Source organism: Myxocyprinus asiaticus, chromosome 20 (assembly GCF_019703515.2).
Source record: "Myxocyprinus asiaticus isolate MX2 ecotype Aquarium Trade chromosome 20, UBuf_Myxa_2, whole genome shotgun sequence".
Classification (NCBI taxonomy): Eukaryota; Metazoa; Chordata; class Actinopteri; order Cypriniformes; family Catostomidae; genus Myxocyprinus; species Myxocyprinus asiaticus.
Genome location: NC_059363.1, coordinates 13,661,656 through 13,687,377, shown reverse-complemented (window position 1 = coordinate 13,687,377; position 25,722 = coordinate 13,661,656). Strand labels below are relative to the sequence as shown.

Genomic DNA, 25,722 nt, shown 5'->3' with positions numbered 1-25,722 from the left:
CAAAGTTTTCTTCAGAACTCAAACACAAATGGCTTCCTGCATGAGCTTAGATAGATGCATGCTCAGAAAGTTAGCCATGCAGAGCACAAAGAAAATATGACCGGTGCCTTCCAGATTCATAATTGCCTGTCATGTCCGACAGCTGTTCCGCAACCACTTTCACATGCTCAGAGTGTATAAATACGAAATTTGAAAAACATGTTTTTTGTTACTGAGAGTGGCTTTACCACATGTTCCTCATCAGTCGTTATGGTGGGCAAGGGTTATGTGAGAACTCAGGCCCATCTCACATCAACACTACCAGACAATGCGCACCTGAATGATCAATTATAGATCACAGATAATAGACTCAAGTTAATGGATGTGTGTTTGTGTGTGTGTGTCTGCTTGTATGTGCAAACACCCAAATGCCCATAATTCCAAGGACCTTTTTCTGTTTTCTGTTTAAATTGTGTGCTGCCTGTATGTGTAGCTGTTCTGTTCTATTCACTTTAAATCTACTGCAATTGAATGAAATCTCCTCCTGCATATAGTTAATAATAATTCATTTGTTTTTGTTTTTTTCCTCTCAGGTAACATTGGGCCTGAGCTCTCTTTTTCTAATACAGGAATGTTCATTTCCTCTGATGCTGGCAACACCTGGAGACAGGTAAACCATTCACCTGCTCAGAGATTATTTGTAATGTAGCCTTAAACCTGAAGTGTGTGATTTGATTCGATGTCAAAATACTTTCACATATCACAGCTTAATATACAGAGAAAACTGTAAATAAGCTATTTGTCGGTTGATTTCCATAAAAAGTGTAAACACTGTAGCTGTGACATTGGCTCAACCAATGGCTGGACAGAAGGAGTGTTTGTTAAAAACATTAATTATTTTTGTAATTCCATGTGGTGATGCTAATAGCATAGAATGACATTTCAGAAATTATTACAGTATATAGGGAAATGAATACAAAATCTTATTTGCCTTAATCATAACTCTAATTGAAGATAACAGTAATGTGAGAAACACAAATAGACTGCTTGCTGAAGTGTCTTGGAGATATATGACTCTGTAAACACTCTCTTTAGATTTTTGAAGAAGAGCACAGTGTGTGGTTTTTGGACCACGGAGGGGCTTTATTAGCTGTTACACAATCAGCAGTACCGACTCGCCATTTATGGTAAGAGACACAAAATCACAAGCATAAACACACTCTCTCACTGTCACACAAATAAATTTGTACTGTCAGTAGATTACAATTTTTCCTCACGATTAATCTCATGATTTTTTCATAGTTAATCACGATTAATCTCAGATTTTAAAAGTGCTGGAATTTGACTCTATATATACTTATTTCCTAGCAAAATGCATTTATTTCCTTCTTTGGAAAGAACAACACAATAGAACAAAACAATATGTAACAATAATACTTTATTAACATTTTACAAACTCCACAGTATAAAGACAGAAACTCACTAAAATAGCACCAATTCAAGTGACATTAAACATTTACCAAAGTCTAAGTGGGAAGTTGACTGATTGATAGAACTACTATTCATTGCAATGTGCATTAAATCTCTTAAACCCTCATCCTCCTCAGAATTTAATGTCTTTTCACTATGGATATGGAAGGCACATGATTTATTTCAGGGCAGCAAGCACCACATTGAACTCCATATGAAAAGCACGTCTTGTTCTAATTTTAATGCTGGCACTGCCGATGGAAATATAATTCATCTGAATTGTCTGGTAATCATTAGCTGATGCTTCAGAAGCTCTGCTGCAATGGGTACAAAGGTGAAATTATGTTAAATTTGAGCAGAGCGTCAACAGACCCTCCACGGGAGAACAAGCTGTGGAGCAGGCTTGTAAGAATTGACATGTTTATGTGGTAAAATGCTGACTTACAAAGACCCAAAGAACTTAACTTTTGTCACAAGTCCCATCAGCATTTGTTTTATAAGAGGTCCTTTCTCCGGCATGGACTCACTGTTGTGTGATTGTTTGTAGTGTGTATACGAGTGTTATGTCCCCGCTGGACACATCTTCCACCCTCTAACCAGTGTTCAGAACTGACACAAAGCTAAATAAAATGTCAGGATCTAATGTCAAATCTGTACATGCCTTAATCACAATAAAGAAAAAAAAATTACGTGTTATACATTTTCAATTAATCACATGCATTAACACTCTTTTTTTTTTTTAAGTTTATCGTGGTTCATTTCTAACTTTTTAGATATTTTACATTGAAACAATGTCGTTTTCATACATTTAAACTTTTTGAGATGGTAACTGGCAGATATAAACAGCAGGCAGTAGGTCTTATCGTATCAAACATTTGGAATCCTTTCAGCGGAAATTGTCTGTCATGGCTTTGTAGTTCAGGTGGTAGTTTTTTTCCAGGGCTTTTAAGCTCATGTTAGGGGGTTAAGGTTTGAAGCAGAGGTGCGATCTGTGGGTTTCCATCCACATATTTTTCCAGCCACGTCACATACGGGGCTTTGATGTGTTAAGCGCTGAAACATTGTCAGGATCAATTAGACTGCAGAAGATAATTCATATCCTCCTGTGGGTTGTTGATGTTGGAACAGGAGTCAGATCTGTGTGAGTGTGTTCAACCATCAACCCTGGTGATTTTGACCCATATCTGCACCAACTAAACCAGAAAACAAAGATGACTTTCCTTTCTGAAGATAAAAATTCTGAGGAGAGACTGTTACTTCTGTGAGAAAAACAATAAGTTGCATCACTGCCTTGCATCCCCTTTAAAAAAAACTCTATGATCTTACGTGGATTGTCTTCATAATGTATTCAACATATTTTGCATTTTCATTTAATCTAACATGAGTTCTCTTATATCTCTAATATAACATATATTGCGGTATGTTTTCCTTTGTATCACCTTTTTTAATAAACAACTTTACAGATCTTAAGTGTTTTTCTTTGGCAAATATTAGTAACAATGCTGTGACTTGCAATGCACTTTGTATCAAAATGCCTTTGTATACCAAAAACTTGGTCTTGTCTCCACAAAATTTTTATTTCTGTGCAATTGTTAATAGTCATTAACATCTTAAAGTATCTAATAATGGGTCAGACTGAAGATGGGTTTTGTCGGATGAGATCTTATTTGTGTTGCTTGCATTATATTCATAGACTCTTTGAGAGTTTAAATGCCATCATGTTTAATTAGTAACATGTTTTGAGCAAATGTAGATATACATGCAATAAGATACATTCAGTATAGTTCCAACTGACAACATCTGTTACAACAGTCACTATACTGTATGTGTGCATTACGCAGTGATTTTAACAGCCGCGGGCCTTGCATTTTAAGTCTAGGCCTTCAGTGCGATTCATGCCATTAAGAATACACAGTTTCACAATGAATAAGACACTATGCCTATCATACATTACGTGGCATTCAACTAATAATAACAACTGACATTTTAAAAACACGTCCACGCACAAAAGCCAGAACTTAAAATGACACTTAATGCTCAAGCAAGCCTAATTTTAACTGCAGCATGACTGTTTTGTGAAATGAACGTCAAAAATCATAATGTTTCATATGAATCTACCAAGGAGGTCTATAATACCTGGAAAAATCTATCTAATAATATTTGCGATTTAAATGTTGCTTGCAATAAATTTCGTTTCGTCAGGGTACACGGTTATGCTGCATTCCATCAAGTTGAATGTGGGATATTCCTACTTGATATCTCCGACCATAAATGCATTCCATTCCCCGATATTCCCCGATATTCGGAACTGCAACACTCCCGTTAGCTTAGCAGGGGTTTGACTCTCATTAGAGATGTCTCCTAGCAACCCAACTGATAAACAATGCTGCAGCGCTAGCATTTGTGCTTCAAGTGTACGATTATCAAAAGAGATTATAATGTTTTATACACCTGTTTCTGCAGGCATTTGTTAAACAAGCTTTAATATCATGTAATGTGGAAACGAACTCATTTATTAATATTACTTAAAAAAGTGAATGTTTATCACTTACTTTGTATATCTCCCTGAGTGTCCACATGTTTGTGTGACATCATGCACCTGCATCTCGGCAAAATCAGAGTTGAGAATTTCTGCACAAGCCTACAAGTTGTAATTCTGACTTAAAGATGCATTCCACTGCACTTTTCCTAGTAGGATGTTGTAAAATCCGACTTTCCGAGTTTAATGGAACGCAGCACTACTTTTCAAAACTTGATCCGACATTGAATCCCCAAGCAGCCTAATTTACACTTAGAAAACTCCTGATGTTGCTATAACAATGCAAAAAGCACTTACCAATTTACTTGAAGTGAAAATCAGCCCTCCTTTCTTGTTTAATAAATTAAGCAATCACACGGTCATGCAGAATATCTCGGGTTTTTAAATCCATAAAGATCTCTTTCTCAATGGCGATAACAGCAGTGATGATGATCTCATGCTCTTCGCTTTCAAATTACACCACTTAAAGCATGATTGCATCACTCAAGGCCAGCTAGAAGGCCTTGACCGAGACATATCCTAAAGATCACACCCACCAAGAACAAATAAATAAATCTAATTGGCTGATGAATCTGACAATCTGACTACAGTTGCCCATTCATTTGCACTGCTGAGGGATTCTGAAGAAATTTTGAAGGCCTGAGGGGGTGGAGCTCATACTCACGCACTGCTTCAGGCATGTGATTTGTGAAACAGTTGTCACACTTTGCTTGTAAGCATCGAGGAATAAATTCTGACTGGAAAACGTTTTACTTTTCTCTATTTGTTTGTAGATTAATTAAGAGTGGAAAGTGATTAAAAATATATAGGCAAAAAGGTGATTGAGAATGAAAGGATGAAAAATATTTATTTATTTGGCATGTTAGGCCAGCAGAGAAGGCTTTGCTGGCCCTGAGATATCGCCACTGGATTTTAAACAAATGTACTTACAAGTAAATTGAGAATGGCTGTCAGTGGCATGTAATAAGCATTGTTCCAAATGATAACACATTTTAACAGTTAATATTTTTACAATCGATTCTTTATAATCACCCCTCAGACTGTGTAAACATGATAATACTGCCAGTCAACTTGTCCAGCAGGTGAACCTAAATAGTTTGTGAAAGTGTCTCAAATGTTTTCTTTCTCGTTGAGCAAAACAACAACACACTCTTCATCACTGCTGCTGTTTTCGTTTTTCAGTCTGCTTGTCAAGTACCTCTTCTCATCCGTCATAGGCGGAGGGCAGACCAGCTGAAAGGTGTTTTTGTGCCACCTACCGTACTGGGGTCAAATTGCTTGTTGATTAGCACCACCTATTGTAAAGGTGTGAATGTGCGAACGGCGGCCATTCACGTCGCTTTCTATGTGCAAGGGTCATTCGTCTGGGATTCGCCTCTTATAATTGTGTCGCCTTCGGTCTGCAAAGGCCTAAACTACCCAAAAAGGTCAGGGTAAACTTGTAATGTTTGTGAAAGAACAGGGCAAACATGAGAGCTATAAATATATGAGAATAAATGAATAAACACAAGAGTTACCTGGACATAATCAGGGCAGGGTTAAAGAACAAAGACAAAAGATTAACAAGAACGAAGGAAAAAACGAGACCTGAAAGCAAACACAATGAACCATGAAAGAACATACAATAAAGAGATGCAAAATGGACTGAATGTTCAATGACACAATAACATGCCATTTACATGACTGATAATGACTAGTGGGTAATGTAAGCAGAAGTGGTGTATGGTGTATAATTTTGTCTTGATATTTTTCAATGAACATATATTAGATTTGATTTAATTTAATTATGCAGATGTAGCCCACATTAAATGTTAATGCAGTGACTTCGAAATTACTTGTGTTGCTTGTAGAGCCACAGAGTATTCTCAGATGACTGAATAGCTGCATCTTTTATGTTTGTGCATGTCTTTGTCAAATGTGCATTGTAAATGAATAAGAATATAAACCTATTGTACTTCACCAATAAAATTATGTTTTTTCACCAATAATATTATTTGTGTGCGTGTGTGCGTGTGTGCGTGTGTGTGTGTGTGTGTGTGTGTATAGGATAAGTTTGGATGAAGGACTAAAGTGGGATAGACTCAGCTTTTCATCTACTCCCCTATTTGTTGACGGGGTTTTGATGACTCCAGAGACTGAAAATTACATCATTACGTAAGAAAGCTCACACACACACACACACACACACACACACACCACACACACACACACACACACACACACACACACACACTCTCACTCCTTAGGTCTTCACCTGATCTACTCAGCCACACTAATCTGATTGGTTCAGGAGGTGTCAGTAATGAACCTTCACTCACTGACATCGTTATTATCTGTTCAGATCACTGCATAACTCAAAATAACTTACTCTATGCTCTGCATGTCTGTTTATGATTCTGCATACCTGGTAGCTTAACGGGATAGTTCACCCAAAAATGAATTTTATTCGTTATTCAATGTCTTGTTGTTCTAGATCTATATGACTTTCTTTTCTTTTGCAGAACAAAAAAGGAATAAAGAATGTTGCAATCTGCATTAACTACTTTTGGGTGCTTTTTAAGCTTTAAAGTGAGTCACTATCAACTGCTTTTGTGTGGAAATCAACAACTAATAATGACTAGTGGGTTATGTAAGCAGAAGTGGTGTATGGTGTATCATTTTGTCTTGATATTTTTCAATGAGCATAAGTTAGATTTGATTTTAATTTAATTATGCAGATGATTACAACATTCTTTAAAATGTAGTCTTTTTTATTCCACTTAAGAAGTGTGAGGTTCAATAAATTATGACAATTTTCATATTTGGTGGAACCATCCCTTTGTTACTTCCCTTCTACTGATAGCACCCACACAGTTATACTGACACTTCTTTCTTATTAGTTCTTAACACATTTGTCTAAGTACTCTCCTTTGCAAATCACTTTGGTCAATTAACAACTGCAGAGAATTTAAAAGTAATAGATCCTGTTTTACTCTAAGCATATCTGTCCTTATAGATTCTTTGGGCACTTTAGTTACCACTCCGACTGGCAGCTGATAAAGATTGACTACAGATCCTTGTTTGGGCGGAAATGCACTGACGGAGACTTTCAGACATGGCACCTGCATAACAAGGTTGTCACCTTACATTTATCAGCATGCCTTACTTTTCAGTTTCAACGGTAAAGAACGAATTCACTTACTCAACATTTAACATTATTTTCACCTCTGTGGAAATGTGTCCAGGCAGGATGAAAATTAATGGACTCGTAATGGATTTTTGAAACAGTCCTAAGCACATTGTATTGATGACATGTTGTCCATCAGCCTTGACTCTCACTTGTTGTTTTTACTAAGTGACAAAGTCAGCATCTTTTGTGAATCTTTTTGCAAAAAAGAGCTTTCCTAGGAAGCAAAATGTGCTTTTCAAAATTCTTACAAACTATTGTTGCTGTTCTTACTGTATGTAAAGAAATAGTTCACACAAAAATGTAAATTATTCCTTTATGTAAAAGGAGTTTAACGGTCAGTGTAACAGGGCTATTACCTGCATTTAATTCAGACCATTTAAAAGGGATTGGCAAACTATGAGCTCTTCGGGGGGAAATCATGTGCATATGTGTGTGGTTGTGTGCATTTGTGAATGTGCGAATATTTTTGTTTTGTGTTTCAGGGTGAGGTGTGTGTGATGGGAGAAAGACAGGTGTATATGAAGAGGAAGCCTGGCACACACTGTACTCTAGGTCGGAAGTATTCTCGAGTCATTTCAGCTGAGCCCTGCATCTGCACCCTCTATGACTTTGAGTGGTGAGTCACACACACATACATGCATATGTGCACACACACAAACACACAGAAACAAGGAGCGACTGCTTTTCCAATAGAGAAAATGAGTGACAGTGACTCTTGTGGATCAAATGACTTGCATGCAGAGCATCAAGTGTTGCATGCAGAGAACAAAAGCCGCAGGGATCCTAGCAATTATACAGATTAATTAAGTAGCATTTAAATGTAAAAATCACGATTCTTCCTATCATAAAATGATTTCTCAGAAACTCCTGCGCAATAGTGTTTGAGTGCACTACAAGATATTATTGCAGTCGATACATTAAATTTGCCTGCTCCTGAGATGCCAAGGTATAAGATACATTTTTACACTAGTTTGTCATAAACATATCGCTATACTGATGAAGACATCTTTATGAGCCCACCCTGATGCACACAGACAGAGACACACTCTTGCGCTGATCATAACAATGACATAAATCTCCCTTGTACCACACACAGGCTCCATTAGAGTCGACTGCTCTAAGGCAAATTACACGTATGAATGAGAGGCACGCAACATTAGCATAATGTCAAATGATAAATTTTCTCCAAATGAATAAGTAATGAATATTTAAATGGATGATAAATGTGGCAGTGATCTGATTTGCCTTAAAGAGCTGGTGTTACTGAGTGTAGCCCTGATCCCCTGCAGCAGGAGTTAACAGAGCATCGCCAAAAGTTTATACATCACAAGACGGAAGACATCGGAAGACGTCCTCCCATCCTCCACCGCCGCCACGCAATGCATCCCAGCAAACAAACAGAATAATTTTTGTTTCTATGACTTTGCAGTGATTATGGATTTGAGAGACAGACCAGTGGCAAATGTGCACCTGCATTCTGGTATGATGTAAATTTACCCGCACACACCTGCAGCCATGGTCAGCGCTACCGCAACAGCACAGGGTAATACACACTGTCAGTTGCACAAAGATACACACAAGTACATGTAAACCAATATACACATGTATTTCTGGATTAAACAAAATATTCATTGAGAAATAATGTGTACTTGGCCATATATTTTTGATCAAAATATTTTTACTGTAACACCTAAAGTGAAGTAAGAGTTGGCTAATTTTTGCAAAACTATTTGAGTGTCAGACAGTGGTAAGTGACAACATGAGAGTGTGTGGTCTTTAATATGTTTGTGTGTGTGTGTGTGTCTCGGTGTGAATATGTCTATGCAGGTACAGGAGGGTGTTATTGAATAACTGTAGAGAGGGTCTGAAGGATACACTGAGTCCCAGAATGCAACAGTGCAAGCCCATTGCTCCCACTGGCTTACAACTGTTCACCAGCAACTCACAACTCACCGCTGTACTGGGAACCAACATAACATTCAAAGTAACACTACAAAATGTGAGTTAACAAATACAAAAACATTTGAATTTTCCTGTAATGGTGGGGACATTCGATTTATATTTTCTTATTATATTTTCAATCCCCGAACACTACCCTACCCCTGAACCTAACTCTCACACAAACTTTTTGCATGTTTACGTTTTCATTAAGACATTTTATTATTTTTTATTTACATTTTTATTATGTTTTCCTCATGGAGACTGTTGGTTGGTCCCCACAATGTAGGTGATTTCAGGTTTTACTATCCTTGTACAACCTTTATTTCTCTTACACACGTTCTCTCTCTCACTCTCTCTGCAAAATTAGTATATCTGCCTGTGTTTCTTTGTTGCTGTTTTTTTTATAGGGTGACTCCTTGCCTACAAGTCTCCATGTGGACTTTGGAGACGGGATCTCTGTGTCATACTCCAACATCAGTCGCCTTGGTGATACCATCACCCACACGTACAGGGTCGCTGGGATATTTAGGGTCACTGCACGTGCTCAGAATAGCCAGGGGTTTGACAGCAGCTCAGTCTATCTTCACATCACTAGTATGTACACAGACATGTATATTTATATTTCTAAGATTTTCTCTTCTCTATAAAAAGGCACTGCTGCCACTGTAAAAATACATTGCATACAGTACAAGGTAGTTTTTTTTCCCTGTCATACAAAATTATGTCTGTCCCACTGACTGCACATCCAGACACTCTATTTTAGAACTAGTTATCGATGAAGTATGTGTAGAAGAGGAAATTGCTGTTGTGTACAGTGCTAAATTTGATCATTATTGACTTTATATCGTGTCTGATATCACATCTGATGTGTTGTTTTAGGTCCCGTGGAGCGTATTTTTCTCTCAGCACCAGTGGTCGTTATCAGAGGAAGAGAGGCCAACCTGACAGCAGTGCTGTGGCCCAGTCAGTCCAGGACTGCTACCTTCTACTGGTGGTTCAATAACAACACAGAGGTTCAAACACTCAGTATTTATACACATGAGGCCCAGAGGCCAATATTGGTTAGGCAGCATTTTGAGTATTGTTTTTCACCTCCAACAAACAAGGGCTCTGGCAAGTATATTGTGCTTGCCAGGGTCATCTAGGAAAACCTGTTATTAGGATGGATTGGGGTCAAATAAGTTGAAAGCAAAGCCATGTTTCATGGTGAGGGTGGCACAAGACAGGTTTCTTACTGGGTGTTTTAGATTTTATCATTTGCATTACTAAAATGACAGTGCAAAAAAATAAAATAATAATAATAATTGGCTTTTATTGTTTTAATAATTTGTATAATAATTATACATATATATGTTCAATAGCATATGTTATTTGTATAACATTATACATACTACTGGAGCCACAATCATCTCAAGATCATTAGTGACATTGTATTACATCCATTCTGACATCATTATACTGGCTTCTTATCTCATGCAGAATTATGGTAGATTTAAACACAGTTATTGGCATATCAATCATCATTTTATGCTGCCTCAATATCGCTGAATTATGCTTCTGAATGCCATTATGAGATCATTCAGCTTAACATGTCTGAGGTGAAACACATAAAAAGTGGCAGAGTAGCTTTTAAAGATAATGCATCTAACTATTACTTATTTTTCTGCTGGAAACTTTCCAGGGACTTAATATGAGCCGTTGTTAAGCATTTAAAAACTCACTCCTTTAGAATCTTTGTTTTGTAATTGAAAGCCCTGTTTGAATTATTTCAGTAAAATATGTCATTGTACTATTGTAATTTGCTCATTTTCCCTTTAATTCATTTTACCCAGTGTGCTCTCATAATAAAAAAGCTTTCAGAATATTTTGAGGGTGTTTTCATGGGTAATACAAACAGAACATAATCCCACTGAAAGGGAGCAAAAATGTTGCCCAGTTAAGAGTGCTAGGGTTTCTTTTTTTTAAAGCCAGTTGTATTTGTTGGAAGTACTTAGTAGGTCTTGTATTGGTTGGTGATAGTAATTCATGTTCATTAGAGCTTTCAGTGTTTAATAAAGTAATAATATACAGGTGCATCTCAATAAATTACAATGTCGTGGAAAAGTTCATTTATTTCAGTAATTCAACTCAAATTGTGAAACTCGTGTATTAAATAAATCCAATGCACACAGACTGAAGTAGTTTAAGTCTTTGGTTCTTTTAATTGTGATGATTTTGGCTCACATTTAACAAAAACCCACCAATTCACTATCTCAAAAAATTAGAATACATCATAAGACCAATAAAAAAAAACATTTTTAGTGAATTGTTGGCCTTCTGGAAAGTATGTTCATTTACTGTATTTGTACTCAATACTTGGTAGGGGCTCCTTTTGCTTTAATTACTGCCTCAATTCGGCATGGCATGGAGGTGATCAGTTTGTGGCACTGCTGAGGTGGTATGGATGCCCAGGTTTCTTTGACAGTGGCCTTCAGCTCATCTGCATTTTTTGGTCTCTTGTTTCTCATTTTCCTCTTGACAATACCCCATAGATTCTCTATGGGGTTCAGGTCTGGTGAGTTTGCTGGCCAGTCAAGCACACCAACACCATGGTCATTTAACCAACTTTTGGCAGTGTGGGCAGGTGCCAAATCCTGCTGGAAAATGAAATCAGCATCTTTAAAAAGCTGGTCAGCAGAAGGAAGCATGAAATGCTCCAAAATGTCTTGGTAAACGGGTGCAGTGACTTTGGTTTTCAAAAAACACAATGGACCAACACCAGCAGATGACACTGCACCCCAAATCATCACAGACTGTGGAAACTTAACTCTGGACTTCAAGCAACTTGGGCTATGAGCTTCTCCACCCTTCCTCCAGACTCTAGGACCTTGGTTTCCAAATGAAATACAAAACTTGCTCTCATCTGAAAAGAGGACTTTGGACCACTGGACTACAGTCCAGTTCTTCTTCTCCTTAGCCCAGGTAAGACGCCTCTGACGTTGTCTGTGGTTCAGGAGTGGCTTAACAAGAGGAATACGACAACTGTAGCCAAATTCCTTGACACGTCTGTGTGTGGTGGCTCTTGATGCCTTGACCCCAGCCTCAGTCCATTCCTTGTGAAGTTCACCCAAATTCTTGAATCGATTTTGCTTGACAATCATAAGGCTGCGGTTCTCTCAGTTGGTTGTGCATCTTTTTCTTCCACACTTCAACTTCTTCACTCAACTTTCTGTTAACATGCTTGGATACAGCACTCTGTGAACAGCCAGCCTCTTTGGCAATGAATGTTTGTGGCTTACCCTCCTTGTGAAGGGTGTCAATGATTGTCTTCTGGACAACTGTCAGATCAGCAGTCTTCCCCATGTTTGTGTAGCCTAGTGAACCAAACTGAGAGACCATTTTGAAGGCTCAGGAAACCTTTGCAGGTGTTTTGAGTTGATTAGCTGATTGGCATGTCACCATATTCTAATTTGTTGAGATAGTGAATTGGTGGGTTTTTGTTAAATGTGAGCCAAAATCATCACAATTAAAAGAACCAAAGACTTAAACTACTTCAGTCTGTGTGCATTGAATTTATTTAATACATGAGTTTCACAATTTGAGTTGAATTACTGAAATAAATGAACTTTTCCACGACATTCTAATTTATTGAGATGCACCTGTATATATAAAATAAATGTGCAGTCAATCAAAAGGCAGAAACACACCCTCCTGTGTTATCACTATATAAAATATGTTTGTTAGTGAAGTGAATGCCTTAATTTAAGCCATTATACTAACATTAACATGTTTTCAAGTGTTTTCATCTGCACTACCTCTGTTACCATGGAAAACAGAGCAGCATTAAAATGTAACTGCATTGTTTTGATTCTATGGAAATGGTAAAATGTCATTTACCCAACATGGATGGGCTCTAAGCTAAGACAATAGGACCACATGCATGGAGTTAGATCTGTAAATAAAAGTAAATCCCATGCACATAGCTGCTTTAAAAAAAAAATAATAATAATAATAATAAAACTGGAAAAAGCATAAACGGTTGCTGTAACTGGACTCTGCTATAAATTAATCTGCTACTCACACATCAGTCAGCAGTGCTTCCCTGTTTCTCTGGGCAGCTAATTTCAGATTGAACTTCTTGTTGTGTGTGTGTTTTCAGCCACTGATCACGCTGGAAGGGAATGTCTCACACACATTCACGCGGGAGGGAACTAACTCTGTCACCGTACAGGTGTCTGCAGGAGGTACAGTACTACAGGATGTTAAAACCATCACTGTCAAAGGTGAATACCTCCTGTGGTTTTAAAGATGCCTCTATATTCCCTATATTATTTTTAGTTTCACAGAATATGCGAAAGTAGATTCAGGATTAAGAGGAATTTTTCTTGCTGTGATTTTTATCTGCCGGTACGATAGGTGCGTCTTTGCAACTGACAAGTTAGACAGTTTCTCTGCGAAAGAATAATCTGTCTGTTCCCATCCATCCATCTTTCTCATTCTCATTTTCAGAGTTCTTCCGTTCTTTATTGCTGTCGTTCTCATCTAACCTAGAAGAGCACAACCCGTCAGTCACCGAGTGGAGACAGGATGTGGGGCGTGTTGTCAGGGCAACGCTCTCTCAGGTATACTGACTTTTAAGTCCATCATCAGTTCCTGTTGGAGTGCTCTGTTCATGACAATGAGCTGCTAAAAAGTGCTCATGAAAATTCTTGAAAGGCTGCTGATAGCTCACCATGCTTCCTCTCTTCTAAGATATTCTCTTTCCTCTCTCTCATGCTGCTGTTTAAAACCTGATGGCTCTTTCTGGGCTCTCCGGCGAGCTTCGTGTTTGGCTGAGAGGCTTTACGTGCTCTCACACATTCGTCTGATTTTCCCTCAGTCTGAAAGTGTGAGAGAGAGCATAATGTTATACTGCTGGGGAGAGTGAATCACAGGAGTTCAGAGTGAATATTGACGCTGCAACAAAGAGACTCTAAAGCCAGTCAGCCAATTAAAGAACAGAGCCAAAGAACTGCTCCACATAACTCCATTACAATAAATTGCTCAAGCACAAATATAATGGTCTCCCAATACCTCTGGATTTCCAGTTTGAACAGAGTACTTTCGATCCTGTTACACAACTCACAACGTATAACCATTTTGAGATTCACAAAAATTACTTATTATTATTTGCAAAAATTAAATAAGATAGTTTAATTAATGTGCAAATGGCCATGAAATTATGTTTACTAGCTTTTATGCATGGACTAGATGCTGTCATGAATGTTGCATTGTGATAAAAAATTGTGTTTAATTTTAGGCTTGGTAGTGTATGAGATGTAAAACTTGTAAAATGTAAAAATGCCAAAAGGTTTCTATGATGGTTAGGTTTAGGGTAGGGGTAGGTATAGGGTTAGGAGATAGAATATATAGTTTTACAGTATAACAATCATTATGTCTATGGAGAGTTCTCATAATGATAGGAGCACCAACATATGTGTGTGTGTGTGTGTGTGTGTGTGTGTGTGTGTGTGTGTGTGTGTGTTGTCATTTTCTCCAGGTTTGTGGCTTCCCTGAGGACCAGTTGTTGGTCTCTGTGTTTCCTGGATCTCCAACAGCCGCTGAGCTCTTTATTCTATCAGAGACGAACCAGTCGGCATTCAGATCACACACAGAGGAACAGCTTGATAAGGTAAAAACCATGCACACACACACACACACACACACACACACACACCCACACATTGAAATGCACTATGATCTGCTGAACTGTGTCTGATGATTGATACAATCTGTTAAAATGAGCTATTATGATTCTCTGATGGCTAAATAAATTATAGTGGCAATAAAAAATAGACTTACTTTAAACTATCAGGGGTTGAATTTGTAATGTCCAACAACCACAAAAAGAAATAAAAACTGCAGTGAAATTTATACTTGAAGATTTTTCAAATTTATGCTAAAACCAGCATTATATTTGGGTTGCTTTTTCAATTTATGTAAGGTTATGACCCACACTCTTTGTAATTGAGCATTGCAAATAAAAAATGTTATATGATAAATATGATCATTATTATGATAATCTAGACATTTTAAACCGCTTACAAAAGTCATTGATTTATATGCCCAGTTGTTATGCATGTAAGGAAACCAGAACATTATGTTTGGAGGCCTTTAAGATTATTTTTGTGGGCTTTTGGCTTTAATGACAGGACTGTGGATAGGTGACAGGAAACAGAGTGAAGGGAGGGGGTTAAAATGGGAAACCTGAGACTGATTTGAACTCAGGTCTCAACCCAAGATGTTAGAGTGTGTGCATTACCCGACAGGCCACATAACCAACACATTTGGGGCCTTTTGATATACATTGTTTTAAAACATAGGCTGAAATATAAAAATCACTAAGAATGCACAAATTAGCAGATACACATTTGAAAATAAGAGTATAGCAACAGTGTGTGTTCAATATTTTAAGACAGTATCATGGTGGAGCAAAACAACTAAGGCTGTTCACTACAGATCATTTTATAGTTAAAGCTGAAGTGTGCTGTTTCACACATACTGTGTCTGCAGGGCGTGAGCGGTGCTTGTTTATTTCGGCACCCATATTAACTAGTTACAGCCTTCACACTGAGACCACGAGTCGCATGTGCTGCGTCCCAGACGCGGCAGTGATAGGAGAGTTTAGAGGTTAGTTCAGCCTATTCTTGCTGCATTACATAATTGAAAAAAATGTCAAACACATATGTGTGTAAAACACATTGAAAATGTACTATAAACCTATGTATCAAAATAATCTTATGAAGAAACAAAAAGACTGCAGTCTTACCCATTGATTGAAAAAAGAAATGTCTTAGGCTTAGTTCAGTACACAGTGACAGGCACACAAACAATTTTTGTTCAGTAAATCTGATCCAGATAAGTTAAGCAGGTAATACTCTGCAATTTGGGGATTAGGCATCAATTCTCTCTAAATTCATTATCATGTGGATGCAAATTTCATCCTTATCCTCTTGTTAATTAGATTTCATGATGATTATTTAGTATACAGTAATTCTCAATTAACTTAATGAGTTCTCAAAACTCAGTGTAGTAACCCAGAAATCACTTTATTTTCTGTATAGAGCTGCAGCTGTGTCATACAGTAAACACTCAGTCAGTGTGAAGGCTTAAAATGTGGCTGCCGTTAAAGTCACAGAGGAGCACTGCTGACGCCCTGCACATATAATGTAAAACAGGCATACATTTTTAGACTGGCTTCCAAGATACCATAACATCACTTTTAATGATGTAGAATAAATTCAAGTGAGCTTTAGCGATAACCAAATGAATGATGAATACAATGCTTATTGCTCAGTGTAAATTAATCATATGTTGAAAAAAAATCTATAAAACATTTATAAATTTAAATGCACGTTCAGATATCATTTAATTCTTTACTCTTTCAACTCTCCTCTTACTCACCATCTTTGTCATCAACATCTTCTTCATCTTGTTTCAGATGTCCGAGGTGCTCATGAACGCTTTAAATCAGAACCTGATCCAGTTTGATCTGAAGCCTGACACACGAGTCATTGTGTCTGTGTCTCAGCTCAGTCTGGGTAAGACCTGTACACATGCTTCTGTTCTTAAGGCTGTTAGAACAAACCCTCTGATCACCTCACTCTGGAGGAACACCAGATGCATTACTCTCTGAGACATATGGCACTAGTGTCTGCGGTTTTGTTAGGTGCATTACACTGCTGTCTGTGTTAATAAGTGTTGCATTAAACTGTCAACTTCATTGTGTACTGCATTAAATTTGCGGTCTGTCTTGCATTTGTGAGTTGTGAGGTGACCTCCTACCTCTGTGGTCATGTAATGTTAATATATACACTACCGGTCAAAAGTTTTGAAACACACTCATTCTTTATTATAATTTTTCTTCACATTTTAGAATAATAGTAAAGTCATCAAAACTATGGAATAACATAAATGGAACTATGGGAATTATGTTGTGACTAAACAAAATCCAAAATAAATCAAAACTGTGTTATATTTTAGCATCTTCAAAGTAGTCACCCTTTGCCTAGAATTTGCAGTCATGTACTCTTGACATTTTCTCAACCAACTTCTTGAGGTATCACCCTGGGATGCTTTTTAAACAGTATTGAAGGAGTTCCCATCTATGTTGGGCACTTATTGGCTGCTTTTCTTTATTATTTGGTCCAAGTCATCAATTTCAAAAACGTTTTTTTTTTTTTTTTTTTTTTTTAGTTTTGTAATGAAATAAATTAATATGGTGGCACAATTATATTTTTGTCTACAAAAATAATTTCAAACATTTAATCTTTCTCCTTCAGATCAAAAGATTTTTAAGATCATGAGAAACATTTCAGTCAAGTGTTTAAAAAGTTTTGACCAGTAGTGTGTGTGTGTGTGTGTGTGTGTCTATACTGTATATATACAGTACTGTGCAAAAGTTTTAGGCACTTGTGAAAAATGTTGCATAGTGAGAATGTCTTCAAAAATAATGCCATAAATAGTTTTCATTTATCAATTTTCAACAGCCCCAATTCTCCTACTTACACCTGGACACAGTTTTTCTTGGTTGTTGGTAGATAGGATGTTTCAAGCTTCTTGGAGAATTCACCACAGTTCTTCTATCTATTTAGGCTGTCTCGATTGCTTCTGTCTCTTCATGTAATCCCAGTGTGACTTGATGTTCAGTGGGGGGCTCTGTGGGGGCAATGCCATCTCTTGGAGAGCAACCTGTTCTTCTATTCTAATCTTTTCTATTTGCAAAAGTAATGTTTGTGAGTCTAAAATGTATTTTTCCTATTGACACACTAAAGCTGAAGATATAAATAACCATCTTAAGACAAATGTTTTTGTGAAACATCTTAAGTGCCTAAAACTTTTTCACAGTACTGTATGTATATATATATATATATATATATATATATATATATATATATATATATATATTTATAGACACACACAGGGTTGGGAAGTAACAGAATACATGTAATGGGATTACATATTTAAAATACAAAATATAAGTAACTGTATTCCACTACAGTTACAATTTAAATCATTGGTAATTAGAATACAGTTACATTCAAAAAGTATTTTGATTACTGAAGAGATTACTTTGCATATTCTTGTCATTTGTTTCATTTAATATTTAGTCCTTTCAGATGGAAAAATGTATACATATAAATTATGTAATCCAAAGTGCATTTGAACAGCGGTGAAACACTTTCTTATGATGTGTTACATTCATACGAGCAGACAGAGAAGTAAGTTTGGAACACAAGAAATAGAAATAAACCTTGTGTAAATTGTCAGCTTTATGCTAAGCTAAAATGCTATTTCTAGCCATTTTACATGCGCATGTTACCAGGCACGATCATATTTTTTTATCAAGAAAATTCACATTGGATCATAATTTTTTTCTTTCTAGTAAGACCTTTGATATTAGGGCAAACATTTTATTCTTTATTATAATTTTTTTATTGTTTTCCTGTAAAAATATCTAAAAATCCTTAAAACAAGATATTTAGGTTTTTCAGAGAATGTATTTTTAACATGTGTATTTTGTCTTTCTGTACTGGAAGAGTTTTTATAGTCAAAACAAATGAAAAAATCTACCAGTGCTGAAGAAGTAATCCAAAGTATTTAGAATACGTTACTGACCTTGAGTAATCTAACGGAATATGTTACAAATTAAATTTTACAGCATATATTCAGTAATCTGTAGTGGAATACATTTCAAAAGTATCCCTCCCAACCCTGTATATATATATATATATATATATATATATATATATATATATATATATATATATATATATATATATATATAGACTGGTTTGTTGAGGATCTATAGAGTCAAATCCTTCAATTGTCTTTTGGTTAAAGAAAACCAAGAACAGATACTCCACCCTGGATTTTATATTAATATTAATAATGTGGAGCCTGTCTGAGCATGGCCAATATACTGACTTCAAAATGACATTACAAGATCATAAAGAGTGGCTCTCTGCCGCATAACTCTACCCTTTTGAGACACGGCCATTTGTCTTCATTGCTCCGAACAGGAAAAGGTCCAGATTGCCTCCTGCATTCTGCCGAAAGGTCACAATCATCATGCGTCAACCCTCAAAGGGCTGAAGGATTGGACTGCAGTGTGTGTGTGTGTGTCTCCGGTGAATGAGTGGGACAGTTTTTAGAATTACTGAAACGGATATGCCTCTCACCCTTTCAGACAGCCTCTGAGAGACAGCAGAGATTTGTGGTCAACAGTTTCTTTTCTTTTTTCAGTTGTGGTTTTAGCAGTAACACTTTCACAGAGTTACAATAGTGTTTATTTATATTAGTTTATTAACAAACATACTGAGAAAAGAGCAGATAATTATAAGACTTAAAAGTAACACTTTCTGTGAAGCCTGCATTTAAAATGCATTATACATGTATTAATAAAGATGTATGATACACATTGTAATGTTATCTTTTTATAAATAAGTGTAACCACAGTTATAATAGATTTTAATACATAAATGGTTATACCTTTGAAAAGTTTAAGTAAGGGATAATCTACAGTCAGCTGGTCATAAACACAAAATAAACTGACAGGGTGGTCTTGTATCATCTTAAAGGGGTTTATTTTGCTACAGTATTATGACCGGCTGATTGTAGATTATCCAACTTACTACAGTACATGGCTACTTACCAATAAATAATTATATGCACATGAAATAATTATTTGAGTTGAAACTATGTTATTTTGTGAGAAGAAACAAAACAAGCTAAATCCAACCATCTGACTGCTCATTATCCTGCTTATAAAATGACTCCTTGTCAGAACAATACATAAGGGACATGAAACATTGATTTTAGTTGAAAATATCTTATTTGCTTATGTGAAGAGATTGCAGAGTGATATGAGAAGCAGGAAAGATGATGAATTGCATTATAATGTATTATAAGGAAAAAATAAATAATATTAATATATTATAATAATATGTCATATACAGTCGAAGTCAGAAGTTTACATACACCTTCACAATTCACAATTCCTCGCATTTAATCGTAGAAAACATTCCCTGTCTTAGGTCAGTTAGGAGCAGTACTTTATTTTAAGAATGTGAAATGTCAGAATAATAGTAGAGAGAATGATTTATTTCAGCTTTTCTTTCTTTCATCACATTCCCATTGGGTCAGAAGTTTTCATACAGTTTGTTAGTATTTGGTAGCATTGCCTTTAAATTGTTTAACTTTGGTCAAACGTTTTTGGTAGCCTTCCACAAGCTTCTCGCAATAAGTTGCTGGAATTTTGGCCCATTCCTCCAGACAGAACTGGTGTAACAGAGTAAGGTTTGTAGGCCTCCTTGCTCACACAAGCTTTTCAGTTCTGTCCACAAATTTTCTATCAGATTGAGGTCAGGGCTTTGTGATGGCCACTCCTGTACCTTGACTTTGTTGTCCTTAAGCCATTTTGCTACAACTTTGGAGGTATTCTTGGGGTCATTGTCCATTTGGAAGACCCATTTGCGACCGAGCTTTAACTTCATGGCTGATGTCTTGAGATGTTGCTTCAATATATCCAGATAATTTTCCTGCTTCATGATGCCATCTATTTTGTGAAGTGCACCAGTCCCTCCTGCAGCAAAGCATGCCCACAACATGATGCTGCCACCCCCACGCTTCACGGTTGGGATGGTGTCCTTTGGCTTGCAAGCCTCACCCTTTTTCCTCCAAACATAACGATGGTCATTATTGCCAAAAATTTATATTTTTGTTTCATCAGACCAGAGGTAAGTACAAAGTAAGATCTTGTATATCTGTTTGTGTAATATAGGACTTGCACTTGCAAACTGTAGTCTGGCTTTTTTATGGCTGTTTTGGAGCATTGGCCTCTTCCTTGATGAGCAGCTTTTCAGGTTACGTCAATATAGGACTTGTTTTACTGTGGATATAGATACTTGTCTACCTGTTTCCTTCAGCATCTTAACAAGGCCCTTTGCTGTTGTTCTGGGATTGATTTACACTTTTTGCACCAAACTACGTTCATCTCTAGGAAACAGAATGTGTCTCCTTCCTGTGTGGTCCCATGGTTTATACTTGCGTATTATTGTTTGTACAGATGAACGTGGTACCTCCAGGTGTTTGGAAATTGCTCCCAAGGATGAACCAGACTTGTGGAGGTCCACAATTATTTTTCTGAGGTCTTGACTGATTTCTTTTGATTTTCCCATGTCAAGCAAAGAGGCACTGAGTTTGAAGGGAGGCCTTAAGATACATCCACAGGTACACCTCCAATTCAGTACACCTCCTATCAGAAGCTAATTGGCTAATTGTCTAAAGGCTTGACATCATTTTCTGGAATTTTCCAAGTAGCTTAAAGGCACAGTTAACTTAGTGAATGTAAACTTCTGACCCACTGGAATTGTGATATAGTCAATTAAAAGTAAAACAATCTGTCTGTAAACGATTGTTGGAAAAATTACTCGCATCATGCATAAAGTAGATGTCCTAAACGACTTGCCAAAACTATAGTTTGCTAATATGTAATCTGTGGAGTGGTTAAAAAATTAGTTTTAATGACTTCAACCTAAGTGTATGTAAATTTCTGACTTCAGCGGTATATTAATAATATATAATGTATAATAATTATATAATTTAGTATAAGTAATATATTAATAATACATTTTCTGTGGAAAATTTTAGTGTTGCTTGTCTGTGTAAAAGTTGCTGCCACAATGCAAGGGTGATGTGGGTTGTATTGCATTGTGGTTGCTAAGGTGTTCTGAGTTGTTTTAGCACATTGCCATGTGGTTGTTGTTAGATGTTTTGGGTGATTGCTTAGTGTTTGCTAACTAGCCCAAATCAATGGAGCCCACCACCAAGTCTCTATGATAACATCCCTGGATATGGCTCAGGTCCCCCCTTCAATGTAAGTCTATGAGATATGTATGCCTGTTTTATTGACTGCGGGATGAAAAGTCAAGTGTAAGTCTGGTTGCTTAGAAAAGTAATATCACACCTCTCCTCAACATGATTCATATAATGCATTACATATACAGGCTTCAAGTAAAGTGTTATCTACAGTCAAGTTCTGAATAACAGTATTGTTAAGTATCAGTTCCTCAAGCACAATAGAATATTAGGAGAATTGAGTAAATTAATACAATGGGACAATATTCTCTAATACTGCCTGCAGCACCTCTGGTGGACTCCAGTGCTCTGTCCAGTGGTTCTGCCATGCTGTTACTGGTTTCTCTGGGCCTGGTGGGGTTAGCCATTCTTTTCATCTACAAGTTCAAACGGTAAGACTCACCTCTTCCAAATTTCTCAGTTCAGCTCACCTAATCTGGGCTAATTGTGCACTGTTCAATTTTAATGTGCCCTGGAAATACCCAAAAATGAAGAAAAATTATTCTTGCATACTTTATTGGCATCAGTTATTGTTTTACTTGAAAAAAATGCTTTTTCTCCTGATCTCCACATTAAGTAATATCTTTGTTCTGTTGGTTCTCTTAAATTAGTAAAATTCCATGGATCCATGTGGAAACAGAGGACACTCATGAGAAGGAGCCAGAGATGATCAGTACCGTCGGACAGGAGAAAAACGGCACACATACGCCACCCACCTCATTCCCGCCATGCAGCACACACGTCAAACACACGCAGTTTCCCTCAAATACCACAACACACAACAGCTTTAGCCATCTGCCACCTCCCAGAGAACTGATGGAAAAAGAACTGGAGGCTCACAACACAGGTGAAAGAAGTCAATATTTCATGTCATTATTTGCTTAAAAAAAAAGTTTTGAATTAAGATGTTTAATTACACTATTGAAGCAGACTAGTAAAGTGTTGAATAGACATAACAAAAAGTGGCTTTAAAAGTTTGTTTTATTTCCATGCATTAGCCCATTAGCCTATCACTTGCCTACAGTCCACAGCTATTAATTTTGCAATCAAGTTTGTTAGTGGCACTTAGTGGCACTTACACAGGACACACGTCCTGAGTTCCATCTGTGCTATTATTAATTGTTGGTCTATGTACACATGCGGCAGACTGACATCTTATGCCACTGTCTCACATCTAGTTGTTTTCCAGGGTTTCCTGCCATGGGCACCGTGTTTTTAAGATGTGTTGTACCAAGTTAAAAATAGTTCAAAAAAAGTTATTTTTTGTAATAAATACATGTTAAATTGACAGCCCAAACTAGGGATGTGCGAAACGACCAATTTCACTGACGTTTAAACAAAAAATTTGGAGCCAGCTAGTCTAAACAGAAAGAAACCCTCAGAAAACACAGTGTGTTTATGTGACCCATTTAAAATACTTCAACCTAATGTATTTCAACAGCCAAATCCGGTGATAAATTCCATGAAAGGGGGTAAAAAAAAAAGGCTTGTGAGAAATGTACAATAAACCTATTGTTCTAAACATGACGTGCACACAGAATAACTGATAGTTTAACCCGTTAAGCAGTCGGCACCTCGTTGAAAATTTATAAGCAGGGTAAAAATAATTTGATAAAAATAGTCAAAAAGTCTACTTAATCAGGAGCATACATTTTTAATGAGCAAAATTAACATGTCAACATGGTCCAGTGAAAGACGGGACCTGAGTCACTTGAGGCAATTATCCTGATTCCTGCACTTGAAAAGACCTGCTCGGAGGGAAAATAACTTTTAAGCATACACAGATTTAAAGAAGACTCAAATGTGAAAACATCCACAGTGATTTGCAAACCAACATTTCGGAAATTCACTTCCTGCACCACCACCGAAGTTATAGCTGCCCATCTTGCGAGAGGACATTTTCCTGCGTGCACCACGAGTGAGAGAGGGAAGAAGCATGTGCAGCCTGAGGTGAAATGAAACTTTGTATACAACTGCTCCAGATATCATCTTTAATAATTGTATTATTAATTGTATTTGAAATGCAACATTAACATGAAAGTAATTTAAGTGCATCTTTTGTAAAAATATAAAGCCAAATGTAAATGTGTAAAAATGTTGAACAGTTTGATGGGGAACAATATTAACCGACTAGTAATTCCAGTGTCGACTAGAAGCATCAAAACCTTTTAGTTGACTAGTCTCGCACATCCCTAGCCCAATCCTTATAAACAATGTTAGCCATTCAAGCATTTGATATGGTTGCATTAGGTTTTGTTAAATTGCTGTCTACCTACTCTATTAGATTCTTAACAAGTCCATCTTCTTCTGTTGGGTTTAATGTTTATAAAGATGGATTTGGGTTCAAGGGGCACAGAGAAGTGTGCTTGTTTGTGTCTGTGAGTAGATGTGTATGTTGTTCAGTAAGCGTGAGGTCAGTGGATGAACCCCAATTCATTCATTTTACTTTTATTACTCTCCTGTCACGGAAGGTGATTGTCTTCTGTTTGTCCCAGGACTTTTTGATTCGCAGTAATTAAGGACTGATCCCATGACACTGAAGTGGAAAGCACTGATCACGGAGTTGCCCTTGTCTGTTGGTTGCAATTACAGTGATTTTTTTGCTTTGTGTGTGTGTGTGTGTTTAAGGAAGCCTTGGGGTTGGAGAGAGGCTACGGACCAGACACATTCCAAACTGCACCAATGTCTGAAATTATGAAGAAAGGTTTGATGATGAAATATCATAATTTCATAGAGGCTTCAAGGAGCTGTCAGTTGTGTTAGATGTAATTACTGTACTCTTTCCTTAAAGGAATTATTCACCCAAAAATGAAAATCCTGTTAATGTTTAATATCCCTAATGTTGTAGGGGGCCTGGGTAGCTCAGTGGTAAAGACCCTGGCTACCACCCCTGGAGTTCACTAGTTTGAATCCCAGGGCATGCTGGGTGACTCCAACCAGGTCTCCTAAGCAACCAAATTGGCCCGGTTGTTAGGGAGGGTAGAGTCACATGGGGTAACCTCCTCGTGATCGCTATAATGTGATTCGTTCTTGGTGAGGCGCGGTGGGTGGCGTGAAGCTTCCACACACGCTATGTCTCTGTGGCAACGCGCTCAACAAGCCATGTGATAAGATGCGTGGGCTGACAATCTCAGACGCAGAGACAACTGGGTTTCCTCCGCCATCCGGACTGAGGCGAATCACTACGTGACCACAAGGACTTAAAAGCACATTGGGAACTGGCCATTCCAAATTGGGAGAAAAAGAAAAAAATAAATAAATAAATATATATATATATATATATATATATATATATATATATATATATATCCCTAATGTTGTTTCCATATGCAGTTGTTTTTCTGTGGAATACAAAAGGAGAATTTCATTCTCCATTCTGCATATTTAAACTGGTGTGCTATGTTCTGTAACAATACTTTTGAGAGTCAATGGTGTTTGACATCATTGATGCATCTAAAGGCAAGTGTGAATTAAAGTTCATCAATGAATATTTTACATTTTGGTCTGTTGATAAGCTTCAGAACACTTAGAACATAGCATACAAGTTGTATTTACTACTTTTCTATTTATGGATGGATGAATGATTTATTTTGTTTCGGGGTTTTTTTTTTCTTATTTTTGGAGCTTGACAGCCGTGGTCAATGGACTATCATTGTATTGAAAGGCCATGTAAATTCTTCAGAATTTCTCCTCTTGTGTTCTACTGAAAAAAGAACAGCATTCAGATTTGGAAACTCATAAGAGTGCA

At 37.0% G+C, this 25,722-nt stretch overlaps 1 protein-coding gene across 1 annotated transcript in view; it reads left to right on the top strand.

Moving 5' to 3' along the window:
• Nucleotides 1-25,208, top strand: part of LOC127411409 (VPS10 domain-containing receptor SorCS3-like) — a 109,149-nt gene extending 83,941 nt beyond the window's left edge. Inside the window, exons 12-27 of the mRNA XM_051646946.1 lie at nucleotides 573-649; nucleotides 1,075-1,166; nucleotides 6,035-6,142; nucleotides 6,984-7,101; nucleotides 7,640-7,773; nucleotides 8,587-8,700; nucleotides 8,985-9,156; nucleotides 9,506-9,692; nucleotides 9,978-10,111; nucleotides 13,237-13,360; nucleotides 13,587-13,699; nucleotides 14,617-14,748; nucleotides 16,558-16,657; nucleotides 22,261-22,366; nucleotides 22,586-22,821; nucleotides 24,603-25,208. Of these exons, the coding sequence (XP_051502906.1) occupies nucleotides 573-649; nucleotides 1,075-1,166; nucleotides 6,035-6,142; nucleotides 6,984-7,101; nucleotides 7,640-7,773; nucleotides 8,587-8,700; nucleotides 8,985-9,156; nucleotides 9,506-9,692; nucleotides 9,978-10,111; nucleotides 13,237-13,360; nucleotides 13,587-13,699; nucleotides 14,617-14,748; nucleotides 16,558-16,657; nucleotides 22,261-22,366; nucleotides 22,586-22,821; nucleotides 24,603-24,664 (2,009 nt within the window). The 3' untranslated portion in view covers nucleotides 24,665-25,208. The remainder of the gene's footprint in view (nucleotides 1-572; nucleotides 650-1,074; nucleotides 1,167-6,034; nucleotides 6,143-6,983; nucleotides 7,102-7,639; nucleotides 7,774-8,586; nucleotides 8,701-8,984; nucleotides 9,157-9,505; nucleotides 9,693-9,977; nucleotides 10,112-13,236; nucleotides 13,361-13,586; nucleotides 13,700-14,616; nucleotides 14,749-16,557; nucleotides 16,658-22,260; nucleotides 22,367-22,585; nucleotides 22,822-24,602) is intronic.
• Nucleotides 25,209-25,722: the final 514 nt, after the last annotated feature.